Source organism: Chlorocebus sabaeus, chromosome 9 (genome assembly GCF_047675955.1).
Source record: "Chlorocebus sabaeus isolate Y175 chromosome 9, mChlSab1.0.hap1, whole genome shotgun sequence".
NCBI lineage: Eukaryota > Metazoa > Chordata > Mammalia > Primates > Cercopithecidae > Chlorocebus > Chlorocebus sabaeus.
Window position 1 is genome coordinate 113,029,417 of NC_132912.1, and position 14,131 is coordinate 113,043,547.

The window sequence follows — 14,131 nt, forward strand, 5'->3', positions numbered from 1 at the left end:
AACAATAGGTATTGTTATCCATTGTAATGTGGATTGCTATTGAAGTTACAGAAAAAATACCAGATAATTCACCATTGCCACTCTGTAGAGTAATAGCAGACACTTCTATAGTGCTTATGCCAGACACTCTTAAGCTGTTTACACATTTGAACTCAATCCTTAAAACTGCAACAGATTTTTCCATTCTACAGCTGAGAAAAATGAGTCAGAGGAATACACAGGTAATAAACGGTATTTTAACACTCGTCTGGTTCTAGAGTCCTTGCTGTTTTCCAATATGCTCTGTGGCCTCCCTACATGTTAATTAAAATAGCACTTGTTACCTGTGATTACTACTAAAACTAAACATTTTGGTTATTAATTTCCGGGAGGTTAGAACTGTTCTTTCCTTGAAATGGTAACAACAGTCAAATGTCAAGCTTTGGTAAGTTACATGCAACCATTTCTACTTAGGGGCCCATAACTCAGTATTTAACATTTCAGTCTGTCACAGTTTCAAAGCTTCAAGTCTCCTTTCTTAATGGGGGAAACTCCACATTAAATTTTCTAACAAAGCTTTTTAAGGTCAATGTTTATATTTCATTTTAGAATAGAGAGCTTAACCACCTTCAATTGTAAAATACTGTTGGTATCATGCTTCTCATTGAGCGTTTTCTCAAATTCAGTATCACACTGACAGGTAGTCTCCCCAGGAGTCCTGCCTTAGTTCAGAGACACAGTCATCATCCTGACACTAGGATTTTCCAAAGGGCCACATCTAGATCTTTGACACAATGGTTGCTGATTTCATTCTAAAGGTCTATTTTCAAAATGGATTTTTTTTTTTGATAAGGTCACTTTTATTCCTTTTCTCTCTCCTACTGCAAAGTCCTCTGGGAAAACTAAGGCCCCCAGGGTCAAAAGAGGGACAAGACTGTTAACAGTCCTGCCTACACAAACATCAGGTGAATTACTATTCTAACACCACCAAGGTAATCTCAACAACCATTTTCTGGGGTCACAATGACACCAAATTTCTTCCCATTGCTTTTAATTCAAAGGATTCTCTTGCAGTCCATCAAGTCCACTCTTGATTATTGATAAACTCTTAAGATGTTACAATAAGAAACTTAATTTTATTTAGAAGTTTACAGGCTTCAAAGAGCCCTTTTTCTACTGCAATTTGTGCCTTTCTGTCCTTTGTGTCCTACCCTATGGCCACGAATTATATGAAGAAAAAGTGACCCTCCTGGGTTGCGAGGGGTTGGGGGTGGAAGGGAGAGATGAAGAATTCTACCTACCACTGTCCTAAGTTTCAATTTATAAAAAAAATTAAAATTCATGAAATAAAAATTGATTTTCCCTTTCCTCCAAAAATCTACAAACACCCATTAAAATGAGGACATCCTATAAACACATGCCTAGTTTGCCCTTTAAGATCCAATTTCTTCTAATGGAAGGAATACTTAAGGATTTACTGAAACCTTTCTCTCACACTCAATATTCTCTTCCATGGCAATGCTGTGTGCAAGTTTAATCACTATGAGTGCTGACAGCTTTAGCTTACCCTTTTGTTAACACACCCTGGAGATTTTAAAAACACTTTATTTAATAAAAGTTAAACATACAAAAATGAAATAATACACATCCTAAAAATTACCTTCTTCCATTAATAGGAAGACCCTTTTCTATGCATGTATTTGGCTTAACTCAGGATAACTGTGATGTTCATTTACACCAACAAATGCAGACAACTTGATCTAATTAACAAAAATTACAAACAGCTAAATGAACATAATATACAGGGAAATTATGGTCAGATTAATGCACAAGAAATACAAGAAATTTTTAATGATGAAACATTCAGTACTCTTGTTCATTAATTTAGCCTTGTGTTTTTACAAAAATAGTATCTACACTGTATACAGGGCTATACATCAGCTTTTTGTTCTCCCATATAAACATTACACATCCAAAACATGGTACCACTGCCGTAAATGAAAAAAACAAAAAACAGGAAAAAAGCAAACATACAAAAAACAAAAACACCTTAGAAAAGGGAGCTCATCCTAAGGTTTCTTACATAGAACTAAGAGTACGTAAAAATAAAACACATCAATTTTAGAGATGGCCTAATAGGCCTAGGATACAAGTTTTTGAGGAAAAACCTCAAAACAAACTCTGCCATTTACAAATTAACCTATCTTTAGGCTTAACTGAACGACAGCTAAGTTTTAAAGTTGAAAATAAGAAAAATGAAAGGATCTCTTTAGCAGGTTGGTGTTTTTGCCTTGGTGTTCCAATCAATTGCCAGAATATGTGTCAAGTTCAAAGCATCTGAAAATTTCAAGTTACAACTTACAAAAAGTACATACCATAGGTTAAGTAGGCGCCTGATATTAGGAAGATCAATAATTCATCTCAGTGCTGTATGAAACAGCATCTACAAAAGTTGCTTTATTCAACAAACTTTCAGGGAACCGTGGTACTGATAATGAGAAAAGTTAAATAGCAGTTATCAAATGCAATTTCTTCACGTTTCATTCTACTGAAGTCAACCAATGACGACAATGGTATCTTGCTTACTCATCTAACAAATAATTTACCTTTAGAAAAATATAAGGATAAAAAGGTAAATGTAAAGCCCTGCAGAGATGAAATCCAACAGTTTTTCTGATTATTGAGGCATCAAATGCCTGACATTGTATTTAGAGGTATCTTGATATTGTGTCATAGGTTTATCGGCAATTCCACAAGTTCCTACTCCAACTTTGCCAGTCACACTCTCAGGTGAAGCAAAAATACTCCTCTTTACCTAGGGGAGAAAACAGAAACCATTCCTATTAGTATTGGAAAAAATAAAAAATTTCAAATTTTAAGTAATGTTAAAATATATTCTGGTTTCAATGTTTAAAAGAAGAAAAGCATATTGCCTTTGTTCAGTGTTAAAAAATGGGTATAGAAGTGGTCCCATGCTGGAAGCCATTTACTCTAACTTCTAAGTTGAGGAAAATATCATTAGACACTTACTAATACTCATAACACTTGCTTTCTGATACCTCAAAATTTTAGTTTTGCAAACTCAAATCCTAACTTCAGCTGTGAGCGAGCCATTTTAGCATGATTAAAGCTCTGGCTGTATTGCAGTTTACTGCGGGGCCTGTTATGATATCTAAATTGTGAAGTCCCTTGGCCTTTATTTGTCACAAAATAAACATCTTTATGAAAAGGAAGCACTTCTTTCCAGAAGCCATGTCCATCAATGGAAGGGCTACCTTGATGGGAGTGACGAGTAATACATGGGTGAAAGTCAGGCTATCCTTATTCTCAACTTCCTATATGAATGCTACAGTTTTCTTCTACCCAACACACACTTAGAAAGATAAATGTATCAAGGGAAACTGAATGTACTTTTAAATAAAGTCTACCCCCTAATGCCCAGCATGAAGGCATGTTAACAAAGCAGGTAGAGTTAAGCACACTGCCTCTAAGTAGCAACCATTTTTTCAAATATTAGTTTATTAAAGGAAAAGAACATAGACCTTTTGTAATTTCTGATATAAATTCTCTCATTTGTAATATTTTTATGCAGAGATGATGGCTAACATTTTTCAATAAGCTAAATTGAGCATCAACAACGATTCTGAATGCAAAATCTGAGTTAATCACACTTTTAAAAAATCTACATACTTCTCTTTTCATTTTAAAGTTAGTCAGTCACATTTCTCAAATTTACAAAGTGTCATAAAAAGATTTACCAACCTGGCCTTTTTTGTTTTTGGAATAGGCTCTGTTGTTGAATTGTTGCCATTTCACTTTCTGGTCCTCTCTTTCTTGCTCAAGTTCTTTTATTCTCTGAGCTTTTTTCAAAGCTTTCTTCTTTTTATATTCACGCTGCTGGGCAATCATTTCTTTTCTGCATGAAAAAAAGTTAAATGTCAACTGTTGAGACTTATTATACAAGAGTGACTTCCTTGAAGACACCGGCAGTGCCAAAAAAAAAAAAAAAAAAAATCAAACATATACAATGGTCTATGAATAAAAAGTACTAACTCATTAAAATCAGTACCAATCACCCAGAATTACTAAGTTTTTTTTTTTTTTTTTAAATAGCATCCTTGGGAGCTTTCAAACATAAGTATAATCTATTTACCCATATAAAGTAAACATTCCAACTATAATTATTTTTTTATTTTGCGTTAGAGTCTTGTTCTGTCATCCAGACTGGAGTTGGAGTACAGTGGCACTCTCGGCTCACTGCAACCTTCACCTCCTGGGTTCGAGAGATTCTTGTGCCTCATCCTCCCTAGTAGCTGGGACTATAGGCGTGTGCCACCATGCCCAGCTAACTTTTTTATTTTTAGTAGAGATGGTTTTTTGCCATGTTGGCCAGGATGGTCTCGAACTCCTGGCCTCAAGTGATCCACCTGCCTTGGCCTCCCAAAGTGTTGGGATTACAGGCATGAGCCACTGTGCCCAGCCTCAACTATGACTTTCTATTTTACTTTTGTATAGTTGTTGCCAGTTGTTTTAGGAATAAGTTGAGTTTCAGTATTAATGGGTATCTAAGCCTTCATCTACTTCCAAATAGACACAGTTAACAAGTACGGCATTTAGAAAAAAATGTATGAAGAGATTCAGTGCAGATAAAATATTTTACCTACATTGGAAGAATGCAGCAGCACAAAGGGAAATCATAGCTAACAATTCTCATCAAAACAAAACACCTGGGGGTTTCAAAAACATTTTAAATAAGATTCTAAATAGGATCAGAGCCTATAACCCCCAATAATTTCTGCTCAGTTAACACTGACTTCTCACCAAAAGGATGAAAAAAAGATCTTTAGGCCGGGCGCGGTGGCTCAAGCCTGTAATCCTAGCACTTTGGGAGGCCAAGACAGGCAGATCCCGAGGTCAGGAGATCGAGACCATCCTGGCTAACATGGTGAAACCCCGTCTCTACTAAAAAATACAAAAAACTAGCCAGGCGCGGTGGTGGGCGCCTGTAGTCCCAGCTACTCGGGAGGCTGAGGCAGGAGAATGGTGTAAACCCGGGAGGTGGAGCTTGCAGTGAGCTGAGATCCGGCCACGGCACTCCAGCCTGGGAGACAGAGCGAGACTCCGTCTCAAAAAAAAAGATCTTTAAGAGGGGCATTATCTAGACTCCCTGGTACCATATTACCACCATGAAGCTATGGCTTTTTACACAGATGACAAAGAGATAAAAAAAAAATACACACACACACACACACAATTGTTCTAGAATTGGATTTTATTGGGATGCTTACATTAATATATAATTTTTGCATATTCCAATAAAAATATGTAGCAACTACAGTTTTGAAAACTCTTGACAAATCAAAAGACTAAGTTGTGGCAAATACGCAGAAGTTCACCAAAATATTGTTAATTCTGCCTCTTACTTTTCAAAACTGCATAGTTCCCCATTCCCATTGCTACTCCCTGGGTTCAGGCCATCATCTTATACCTGGATCACAGCAGTAGTTGCCTCTCCCTACTGACAGTGATCATTCTAAAGCTCAAATGTGATCACATCATATCCCCTCTACTTAAAATATTATCAGTGGCTTAAAGCTCTTTATGTTCTGGACTTTACCACTCTAATCTCTTCTCAGACCACCCACTTCCCAAGTCCCAAGTTTCTACCACAGGGATTTGTTACTTTTACATGCTCACCCCCTCTTTAAAACTTACTAAGCTCTTACTACTACATGTAAAGAACTGTTACAAGCTTTACTAACACTTATCATTTGAATCCTCACACCCAATAATGTACGGTCCCTATCTTACAGACGAGGAAACAGAGTTAAACAGCTTATCCAAGGTCATAGTGCTCATTAATAACAAAAAATTCAATCCTAGATCAAAGTCATATCACCTTGTAGCTTTGTACTTGGTTATCTCTTATTCTTTTCAAATCTCAGTTTAGATGTTGTTTTCTCAAAGAAATCTGCCCTAATAAAAGTGTAGGCTGAGTACCTCTTGTTCCCTTACAGTATCTGTTATAGCCCCTTTGTAATGTTTACACTCTATTATTAAAGCACTTCATTAATGACGAGTTTTCTTCTCTAAATATAAACTCAGTTGGGACAAGGCCTGAGGTGGTCTCCTGTGGTGTAGCCTCAGCACCTGGCTTATAAAATATGCTGGGAAGATGTTCATTATACATAGTATCTTAATATTTACTGAATGCCTAAATGGGAATCAAAATTATCTTCACTTAGGCACATTTATATAGACAATGTTGACCCTTCGTTGCTGATCTTCAAAACAACAGTAAAACAGTATTATAACCTTCTTATGCATAGATTCTCTCTGCAGACTACTTCAAGTATCCAAGTGGGGAAGATTACACCTAAAATGGAAAAGTCAAAGTCACTTACTTTGACATGGGTTTGTTGCCACTGTCCTCCTTTGCTTTCCTTCCTTCTTCTACAGGCTTGAGGTTCAACAGTGGAGTCACTTCAGCATTGCCATAACCAGCAAAGGTGATTGCAGCGGTGCCATTTTCTTCATCTATCTCTTCAATCTCCGCTTCATAACACCTGTAAAGATATCATGGCTGTAAGCAGGTGAGTAAAGGTTTAGTACTCAGCCTACAAGACTTATACTGTAGTGATACAATTATTACATGTGTCTATAATGAAACTTCTATAATCAAATGGTTGTTTTAGCAAAGAGAATACAAAAGAGTGGTTGAAGTTAGTTGTATTTTATCAAAAAAAAAAAAAAAAAAAAAAAAAAGACATCCTAATCAAAATATTGCTGGGAAAGTCTCTTGCATGTATCTACCCAATGTACTTTAATGTCTTTGAGAAAAGAGGTTTCTTTTCTTTTTTGCGACAGAGTCTCACTGTCACCCAGACTGGAGTGCAGTAGTGCAATCTCGGCTCACTTCAACCTCCGCCTCCCAGGTTCAAACAATTCTCATGCCTCAGCCTCCCAAGTAGCTGGGATTACAGGCACACACCACCACACCTGGCTGATTTTTGTATTTTTAGTAGAGATGGGGTTTCACCATGTTGGTCAGGCAGCGTTCTAACTCCTGATCTCAAGCGATCCACCCACCTCAGCCTCCCAAAGTGCTGGGATTACAGGCATGAGCCACCACACCCAGCGAAAAGATATTTCTTATAGGAATGATTTCAGTGTATGCTCTTCACAGAATTCTCAGAAAAACCAGCCGTTCACTCAATTTTCAATTTGAGGAGAAAAGAATTTAGATTATTTTAGAAAACACCCATTCACTGTCCCGTTTTTCCTTCCTCTAGAATCCAAGTCATTCTTATCCCCAAAACTTAATCTAAAGCTAAAACTAAACTGTATTAATGGCAACCACCCAAGAATCAAATTGGCTCTATAAATCATACTGCCTAATAGAAGTAAAGATTAAAATAGGGTAGTTAAAACTGAATAAAAACTTCTTACCATTGTATTTTATTATTTCATGTTACAGTTAGGGTTTTTTTTTCTACACTTACTGTCCATCTTCACTCCAGATTGCCATACACTTGTCTCCTACTTTCCATGAATGAGTAGGTTGAGTAGAAGCAAAACTGTCTGAACTTGCAAGCGTCTCAGAAGGTTGAGTTGACAGAAGGTCTTTGGTTAGTTCTATAACTTCCTAAAAAAGAAAAACAAAAACCACAACATTATTTTCGTAATTCTCATTGTCAACTTTGTTTTTGATGACAGCTTTCATACTGTACACTAAGTACTCTCTATATATTTCATTTGCAGTTCATAACACTATTAAGTACTGTGATTATCCCCATGTAGAAACTGAGATACAGTATTTTCTACAAATTAAGTGGTAGAGCTGTGATTTAAGCCCATATAGTTGCCTTTCAACTTAACCACAAATACTAATGAAAATTAAGACTTGAGCTTATACCATTTCTAAGTGCCTATTTTAGCTGAATAGATCTCTCTAAAGATGAGAAAGTCAAGTATGAGGGACTGAATTAGATATTCTTATTGTAACATATTTTATGCAACTGTACTGTTTTATAGGGCATTACTCAGTAGTATTAACTGCCAAACAATTCCAAAACAGTTTAAGCAGCTTTATTAGTAACAAAAATGTTCCTACTTATACATATCTCAACTAAAATACTATAGGCATATGTAAAAGAAACCAGTGGTCTTCCTATTCAATTACTGTAAAACTCACCCCATCTGGGTAAGCAAATTACCAGGTTAGATTTTAAATGTTCCATACCTTAATGTTAAGCACATCAGCACAGCTTCATTTAAAAGGGGGGAAAAAAGGTAACACACATAGGCAATGCCTTTCTGTGTGGCAAATATTTTTTTCTAATTCAGGCTTACATTTATTGGCTTCATTCAAAGATGTCTGGTGTAGGGATGGCTAAAAAATTGAGACTAGTACAAACTGACAGATTCCGCTACCTATCTACTACATTTTTACTCTAATGAAGATCCACACTATGCATCTTATCTGATCTAAGAACTGGTGTAGCTGTTCACCCACTGTTGCATTTAAAACATCATACTGTGTGTTTGGGGAGAAAAATGAACAAAATTAAACTATGTACTGAGTTTCTTCTAGTTCCCACTGAGGTTTCACAATAGTAAATCTGATTCAGTAGCCAAGAAAGTTAAATATTACCTCTCTTCTAAAGACTCTAAATCTTCCTGGCTATTTCTGAAAAAACTAATATTTGAGTCTTAAATCTCTTCAAGAAAGGTTAGTTTTATAAATAAATAAATAGAACACTTTGGTTTGAGTTAAAAATTTAGTAGGAATAATATCTCTAAGTTTTATTAGTTGCCAACTAGCCATTAATTAGATCTTTTTAATTAGATAGTCCTTTGCAAATAAAGCAAGGAAACTTCCAAATAACTAGATCAAGTAGTACACAAAAGAAGAGTAAATTATCTGGTCTTACTTTTAACCACTTTTAGGGGTAGGAATGTAATCCAGTAAGCCTGACTCAAGAGCCCACACAAATCTCTATCATTAAATATTTCCAGATCCACCTAGGGATCATTTAACTTAAGCACAGACATGAATTCTGCACTTGCAGGTTTCAGATTTAGAACTCTATTTCTTTTAGGACAGAACTATTTTCCAAATACACTTTGTTAGAGAAATATATTTCATCAAAGAAAAGGGTCCTGAAAAGCTGTGCCTATTAGTGAATTCAGAGGCCTGTGCTGAAATGACCTTTTTTTAGAAAAAATCCAGAGCATTTACTCCTCATGTCCTCTAACTTTGCCATGGTTTTACATAACCCTCCCAACAAACTATGAAGAACCTTCTAAATTTCTATTCTTCACATGTGCGTATGGACCAAAGTATTAGAAAAACTATTTTATGTATGAGGGGGTTCTTGAAGGTACATACCATTAATTACTTTTCCTCCCTCAAGTCTGAGTTCTGAAACTGCTCCTTCATCGACAGATGGGCAGCAGTTACAGTAATCGGCAATTCCAGGAAGCATCAGGTGTTGTGATCTACATATCAGCAGGTCAAAGGGGGTGCACTCAAGCACTCTGCTTACTGAAGGAAGGCGTTTCGGGGATGCAGAGAGCCACTGTAATATATGAGACAAGTGACTTGACCCCTGCCTCCTTTAGAACCAGCTTATTCAGCAAAACAGCCTAATAAATTGACTATCTGTGATTATCATAGACTGCCCGGGGAGCTAGTCAGCTAGCTAGCCTGAATTTTATTACACCCACTTTTTTAAGTGAAAAAAGAGAGGCAGGACTTTAGTAGATTATTTTGCTGCCTGCTGAATAACTTTAGTCTCTATGAAAGACAGTACATGAAAGAGATAAACATAGAAACCTTACTGGCAAAATGAAGTCATTGAAAAGATGCAGAAAAAGTGTTTTGTCATAAATCAAAGGGCAAACAAATTAATAAACAGGATAAGGATCTAATTCTATAGAGGAACACAAGAAATTAGAAACCATATGGTCAAAAAATATTAATATGAGGAAGCCACAAAATCAGTCTGAACAGACTTCTCACCAAATGTAACAGGCTGAATTAAATACCCATAGCATGAGATACATCCCAGAAGGCAGAGAAGGAAAAAAGAGGTGAATGAGCGGGGGAACCGCCATAGCTAAATAGAAGCTGTAAGTATAGTCTCAATGGAGACAACAATTACTGGGTGGAAGCATATAGCCAAATACTTTTCAGAGTATTACCTCATCTTAAAAGATGGTTTCCATTTTTGAGTAGTTTTCAATTCAAAACAGACCTTATCTAGTGACCAAAATGAAATTTCTAATGATAGAATAAAATGGGAAGAAACTCTGATCAAGACTGGTCAGGAAAAACATTCTGTTATTACTATCTGAAGTATGAGAACTTACACTTCTAAATTCTTGCCATCCAATATGGTAGTCACATGTGGCTAATTAAGTTATATTAAAAACTCAGCTCTTAAGTAAACCTAGCTGTATTTCAAATATCCAACCAAATGTGGCTAGTGGCTATGGTACTGAAAAGCAGATATAGAACATTTCCATCATCACAGAAAGTTCTACCGGACAGTGCTGTTTTAAATGGTTATAGAAAAGAGGATACTTTACAGAAAAATGATTTCCAGGTCATTATTAACTGAACCCCCGCAGGCAAGCCTTTTAGGGGCTTACTACAATGTTTATCACAATGGTTTCCCCCTACAGTACTTTCCACTACGATGACCATGACATGGTAAGGCAGTTCTGCCCAGACTCTAATGATGAATTAATCTAGAAATATTAAAAAGACCTGATGATAATGCTATTTCTAACTCCACTCCCAACTTCCCCAACCCAACCAGTTCAACAAATACCCCTCCTCCCACTGCCCAGGAAGCAATATACAAAACACTGGCACCCAATGTTTTATTTTCCTAAAAAAGGACTGCTTAAGTTGGTAAAGGTAGTCGAGGCATCTCTCTTTGGGGCAAACAGAAAGTGCTTTACAGAGTGTAAGAAGAGAGGTCGGTGTACCTCTGTTGCCTCATCTTCAATGTATACTCACAACATGTGAGCAAATCAAATGGACAGGTGGCAAACCATTGGGTTATTTTTCACTTACGGGCCTGGGAGTGGAAGAAAATGCTCCCAAAACATCTTTTTCTTATTGACTGGCACCCTGAAACCCACAGGCCTGGCTTCCATGTATCGAAGGGGGGTCTTGTTCATATTGAAATTATCCCAGATGGTTTGTGTGTGTTTAAAAATAACATACTACTGCAATTTTATTCTAAATCTAGAATTTGAAAGTATTCAACTCATTTTAATTATGCCCAGATAAGCAGTTCCAGAATCCCAAATCTGGACCCTATTTCAGTTAAGTTTGTCTGCAGTTGTGATATCCCTAAAATAGTAATAGTTTTAATGGACACTGGAATAATAAAGGGAGGGAAATAATTTTTAGACAGGATACAGATTCAAGTTTAGTACTCAATTGGTAAAGCAATCTCTAATCAAAACACCCTTGAAACTTTTTAAAAATCAGGTTCAGAATTTAAAGGAAGCTCTTAAAAGTCATATATATTGGCAAATTATATATGGCATTTTTCTGAATCAGTCCAGTGTCCTGAGAAACAAAAGGTATTTACTATGAAGGCTCTGTCTTGAAATCCCAGTGCAGGTTTTTAAAAAAAGGTTTTCATATCTACTGAACTTGACAAAGATCTCCTTTTCACCACATAGTTCAATTTCCACAAGTGTCACCAACTTTACTGTAAAACCTAGCCTTAAGTCCTAACATCTGTGTAACAATTATACAGAGCACATGTCTCTCTCTAGGCATCTTTGCAGTGTGTTCTCAATACAAGACATAACCCACAAGTTTTGGCGGAGGGGAAGAAGTCACGCATTTTCAAAGAATCTTGTGGTATTAAAAGGAATCTTAAGGTTCTATTTTTCTCCTTCAATCTTTGTTACTTTTTGAACAAAATTTCATTTTCCAGGTCTTAAAAAATAAAAGTATTTTTCATTGTGAAGTTACATGTACCTCTCGTCTTGAAAATCTGACAGACTTAGAAATTTCTACCAACTTTTGTTTTTAAAAATCATGTAAGTACACAAGATTTATATAACAAAGAACAATATGTCATTCCCTCTGATGTACAGAAACCTGAGAACTGGGGAAACAACCCTACTTCTACAAACCACAGTACCTACACAATTTACCTATATACGCAGGGTGGGGTGTAACCCCTCAAAAGGCGCTTTGGGTACTTAGGAATTCAAGCAATAATTCGAAAAACAAGAGAAAAAACTACAATTGCCTACCCATACTTACTTGTAAATCTTTCTTCAATTTTAGCAAATCTTCATTTTCTCCATTTCCAGATAATGCAGCTTCAACTTGCTGGAGCTGAGCTTTGTAGCTTGCCAGCTGCTTTGCTAAATCCTCTGACATCTGGGGAAAATAAAAAGGGTTAGACCACGAAAACTGAACCAAAAATCAAGGCATAAAAAACTAACTTCCTTGTCTGCCTGAATTACCAGTTTTTGCCTCCAACTCCTTCTAACACTGCAGCTTAATTCACCACCATTACCTTTACTCTCAGTTTAGACTTCACCTAAACCACAAACTTAAAGGCAACAGCTTCCGAAGACTATAAACCTGAGATACAGTCCATACTTTAAAAAAAGCATACAGATACAAAGAAATTTCTAATTTTCTTTTAACTCCTATCCACAGGGTAGGTGCTGAATTCGGCTCAATAATCGTTATCTTTTTAAAAAGCACTACTCTGCTGGAAAAGTCGAGACTTTCAAAAACAATCCAAATACTTATTTTTAAGCACTAAAATACGCTTCCAAAGTCAAACAAGTACGTTTTTAACTTAACTACACAAACAACTAACTTTACGTGAACTATTCAATTAAGAGTGTATTTAAAAGTGCTTCTCCAGAACAAAAATCTTTCGCCCAGTCGCTTAACTATTTATCGCTGCATTAACTTCAGCAAAAAGAACAGCACAGGTACTCTCCCATGTAGACGTTCTAAGGAATGAGCCTTTCGCCAAATCCAGCTCACTCAGTTTCCTGAAAATAAGACACTAATTAACCCTTTTTGATGGTTTATAAGCAAATGTACGACGTTTCCGAGGACCCTTCTCTCTCGTAAAATTCCCGTCCAACCAAAGGCTGGGAGCCGGAAAAGGCCCCCAAGAGTTACAGCGACCCAGGCTGCTCTCCTCCCCGCCACGCAGCGCCTCAAAGCCCGCCACAACTCGATCATTCGGACCTGGAAATCCAAACGCCAGCTCAGGACCACCGCCGGAACCCCGCTGCGCTCCAACAGGCAAGCTCCACACGGAGCCGCGCGGCGCCCAGCCCCACCCGACCCGGTCCCCTGCGGGCCGTGTTTGCCGCCGCCGCACGGAGGCCAGCGCCGGCCGGGCCGCCGAGGCTCAACTCTGGCTAGGAGACGGCCGTGGCTCCGCTCCAGGGCCAGCGCCTGGGCGTCTCCGGCGAGGCGGGTTCCTCGGCCTTGGGCCTCCGCTTCACCTCGGGAGGGACCCGGGCCCGGCCAGGCCTCACTCTCTCCCTCAAGGGGGTTGTTACCTTGTGTGGGGCTGGGGGCGGGGCGGCGGGAAGGGGTCGGGGCAAATAAGCCCAGTGGTAGTGGTGGCCGCAGCAGCAGCAGTAGAAGGAAACTCTCCGCGACGATAAGACGACTCGGTCTGAAAAGGAAGAACTCGGTCGGCGGCGAGGGGGGAGGGGAGGAAAGCCGGGCACTGGAAGGAGGAAAAGACAGAGACGGTGAAGTCTCGCGAGAAATACAAACTCTCGCGCGAGTTCGCTCGACTCACGTGACTCTGCGCGCCCTCTAGCCTGTCCCTGGCTGTTAGGGACGCAGAGTAGGCGGGGCCTAGGACGGATATGGCGTAGCTGGGCTGCGCCAGGCGCGGAATGTAGGTTATCTTCCTGGAGTTCCGGCTTGGAATTTATTGGAAATGCAAATTCTGAAGCCCCACCCCAGACCTCCTGAATCCAGAGACTCTCTTTTAACAAGCCCACCGGATGATAGCAATGTCTGCTGACGTCTGGGAACCACTGCTTTTCGGGAGCGGTGGTGGTGGGTTGGGGGGGTGGTGTTGGTGGGGGCTATCCTTAGGTTGCCCTGGCTGGTCTCCAACTC

The 14,131-nt window shown here is 38.4% G+C and overlaps 1 protein-coding gene across 3 annotated transcripts; it reads right to left on the bottom strand.

The window, feature by feature from the left end:
- Positions 1-1,566: 1,566 nt before the first annotated feature.
- Positions 1,567-13,756, bottom strand: SMNDC1 (survival motor neuron domain containing 1). 3 transcript variants are annotated; one of them, XM_038009557.2, is made up of 7 exons: positions 13,555-13,755; positions 12,281-12,400; positions 9,371-9,560; positions 7,482-7,624; positions 6,384-6,545; positions 3,742-3,895; positions 1,567-2,794 (listed from the first exon to the last, which is right to left on the bottom strand). In XM_038009557.2, exons 3-7 carry the CDS (start codon positions 9,371-9,373, stop codon positions 2,657-2,659), a joined length of 600 nt encoding a protein of 199 aa, XP_037865485.1. In that variant the 5' UTR covers positions 9,374-9,560; positions 12,281-12,400; positions 13,555-13,755; the 3' UTR covers positions 1,567-2,656. The 3 variants fall into 3 exon arrangements, with proteins under 3 accessions (XP_037865485.1, XP_007962264.1, XP_007962265.1); XM_007964073.3 differs by lacking the exon at positions 9,371-9,560 and having other exon boundaries at positions 13,555-13,756; XM_007964074.3 differs by lacking the exons at positions 9,371-9,560; positions 13,555-13,755 and adding an exon at positions 13,235-13,494.
- Positions 13,757-14,131: the final 375 nt, after the last annotated feature.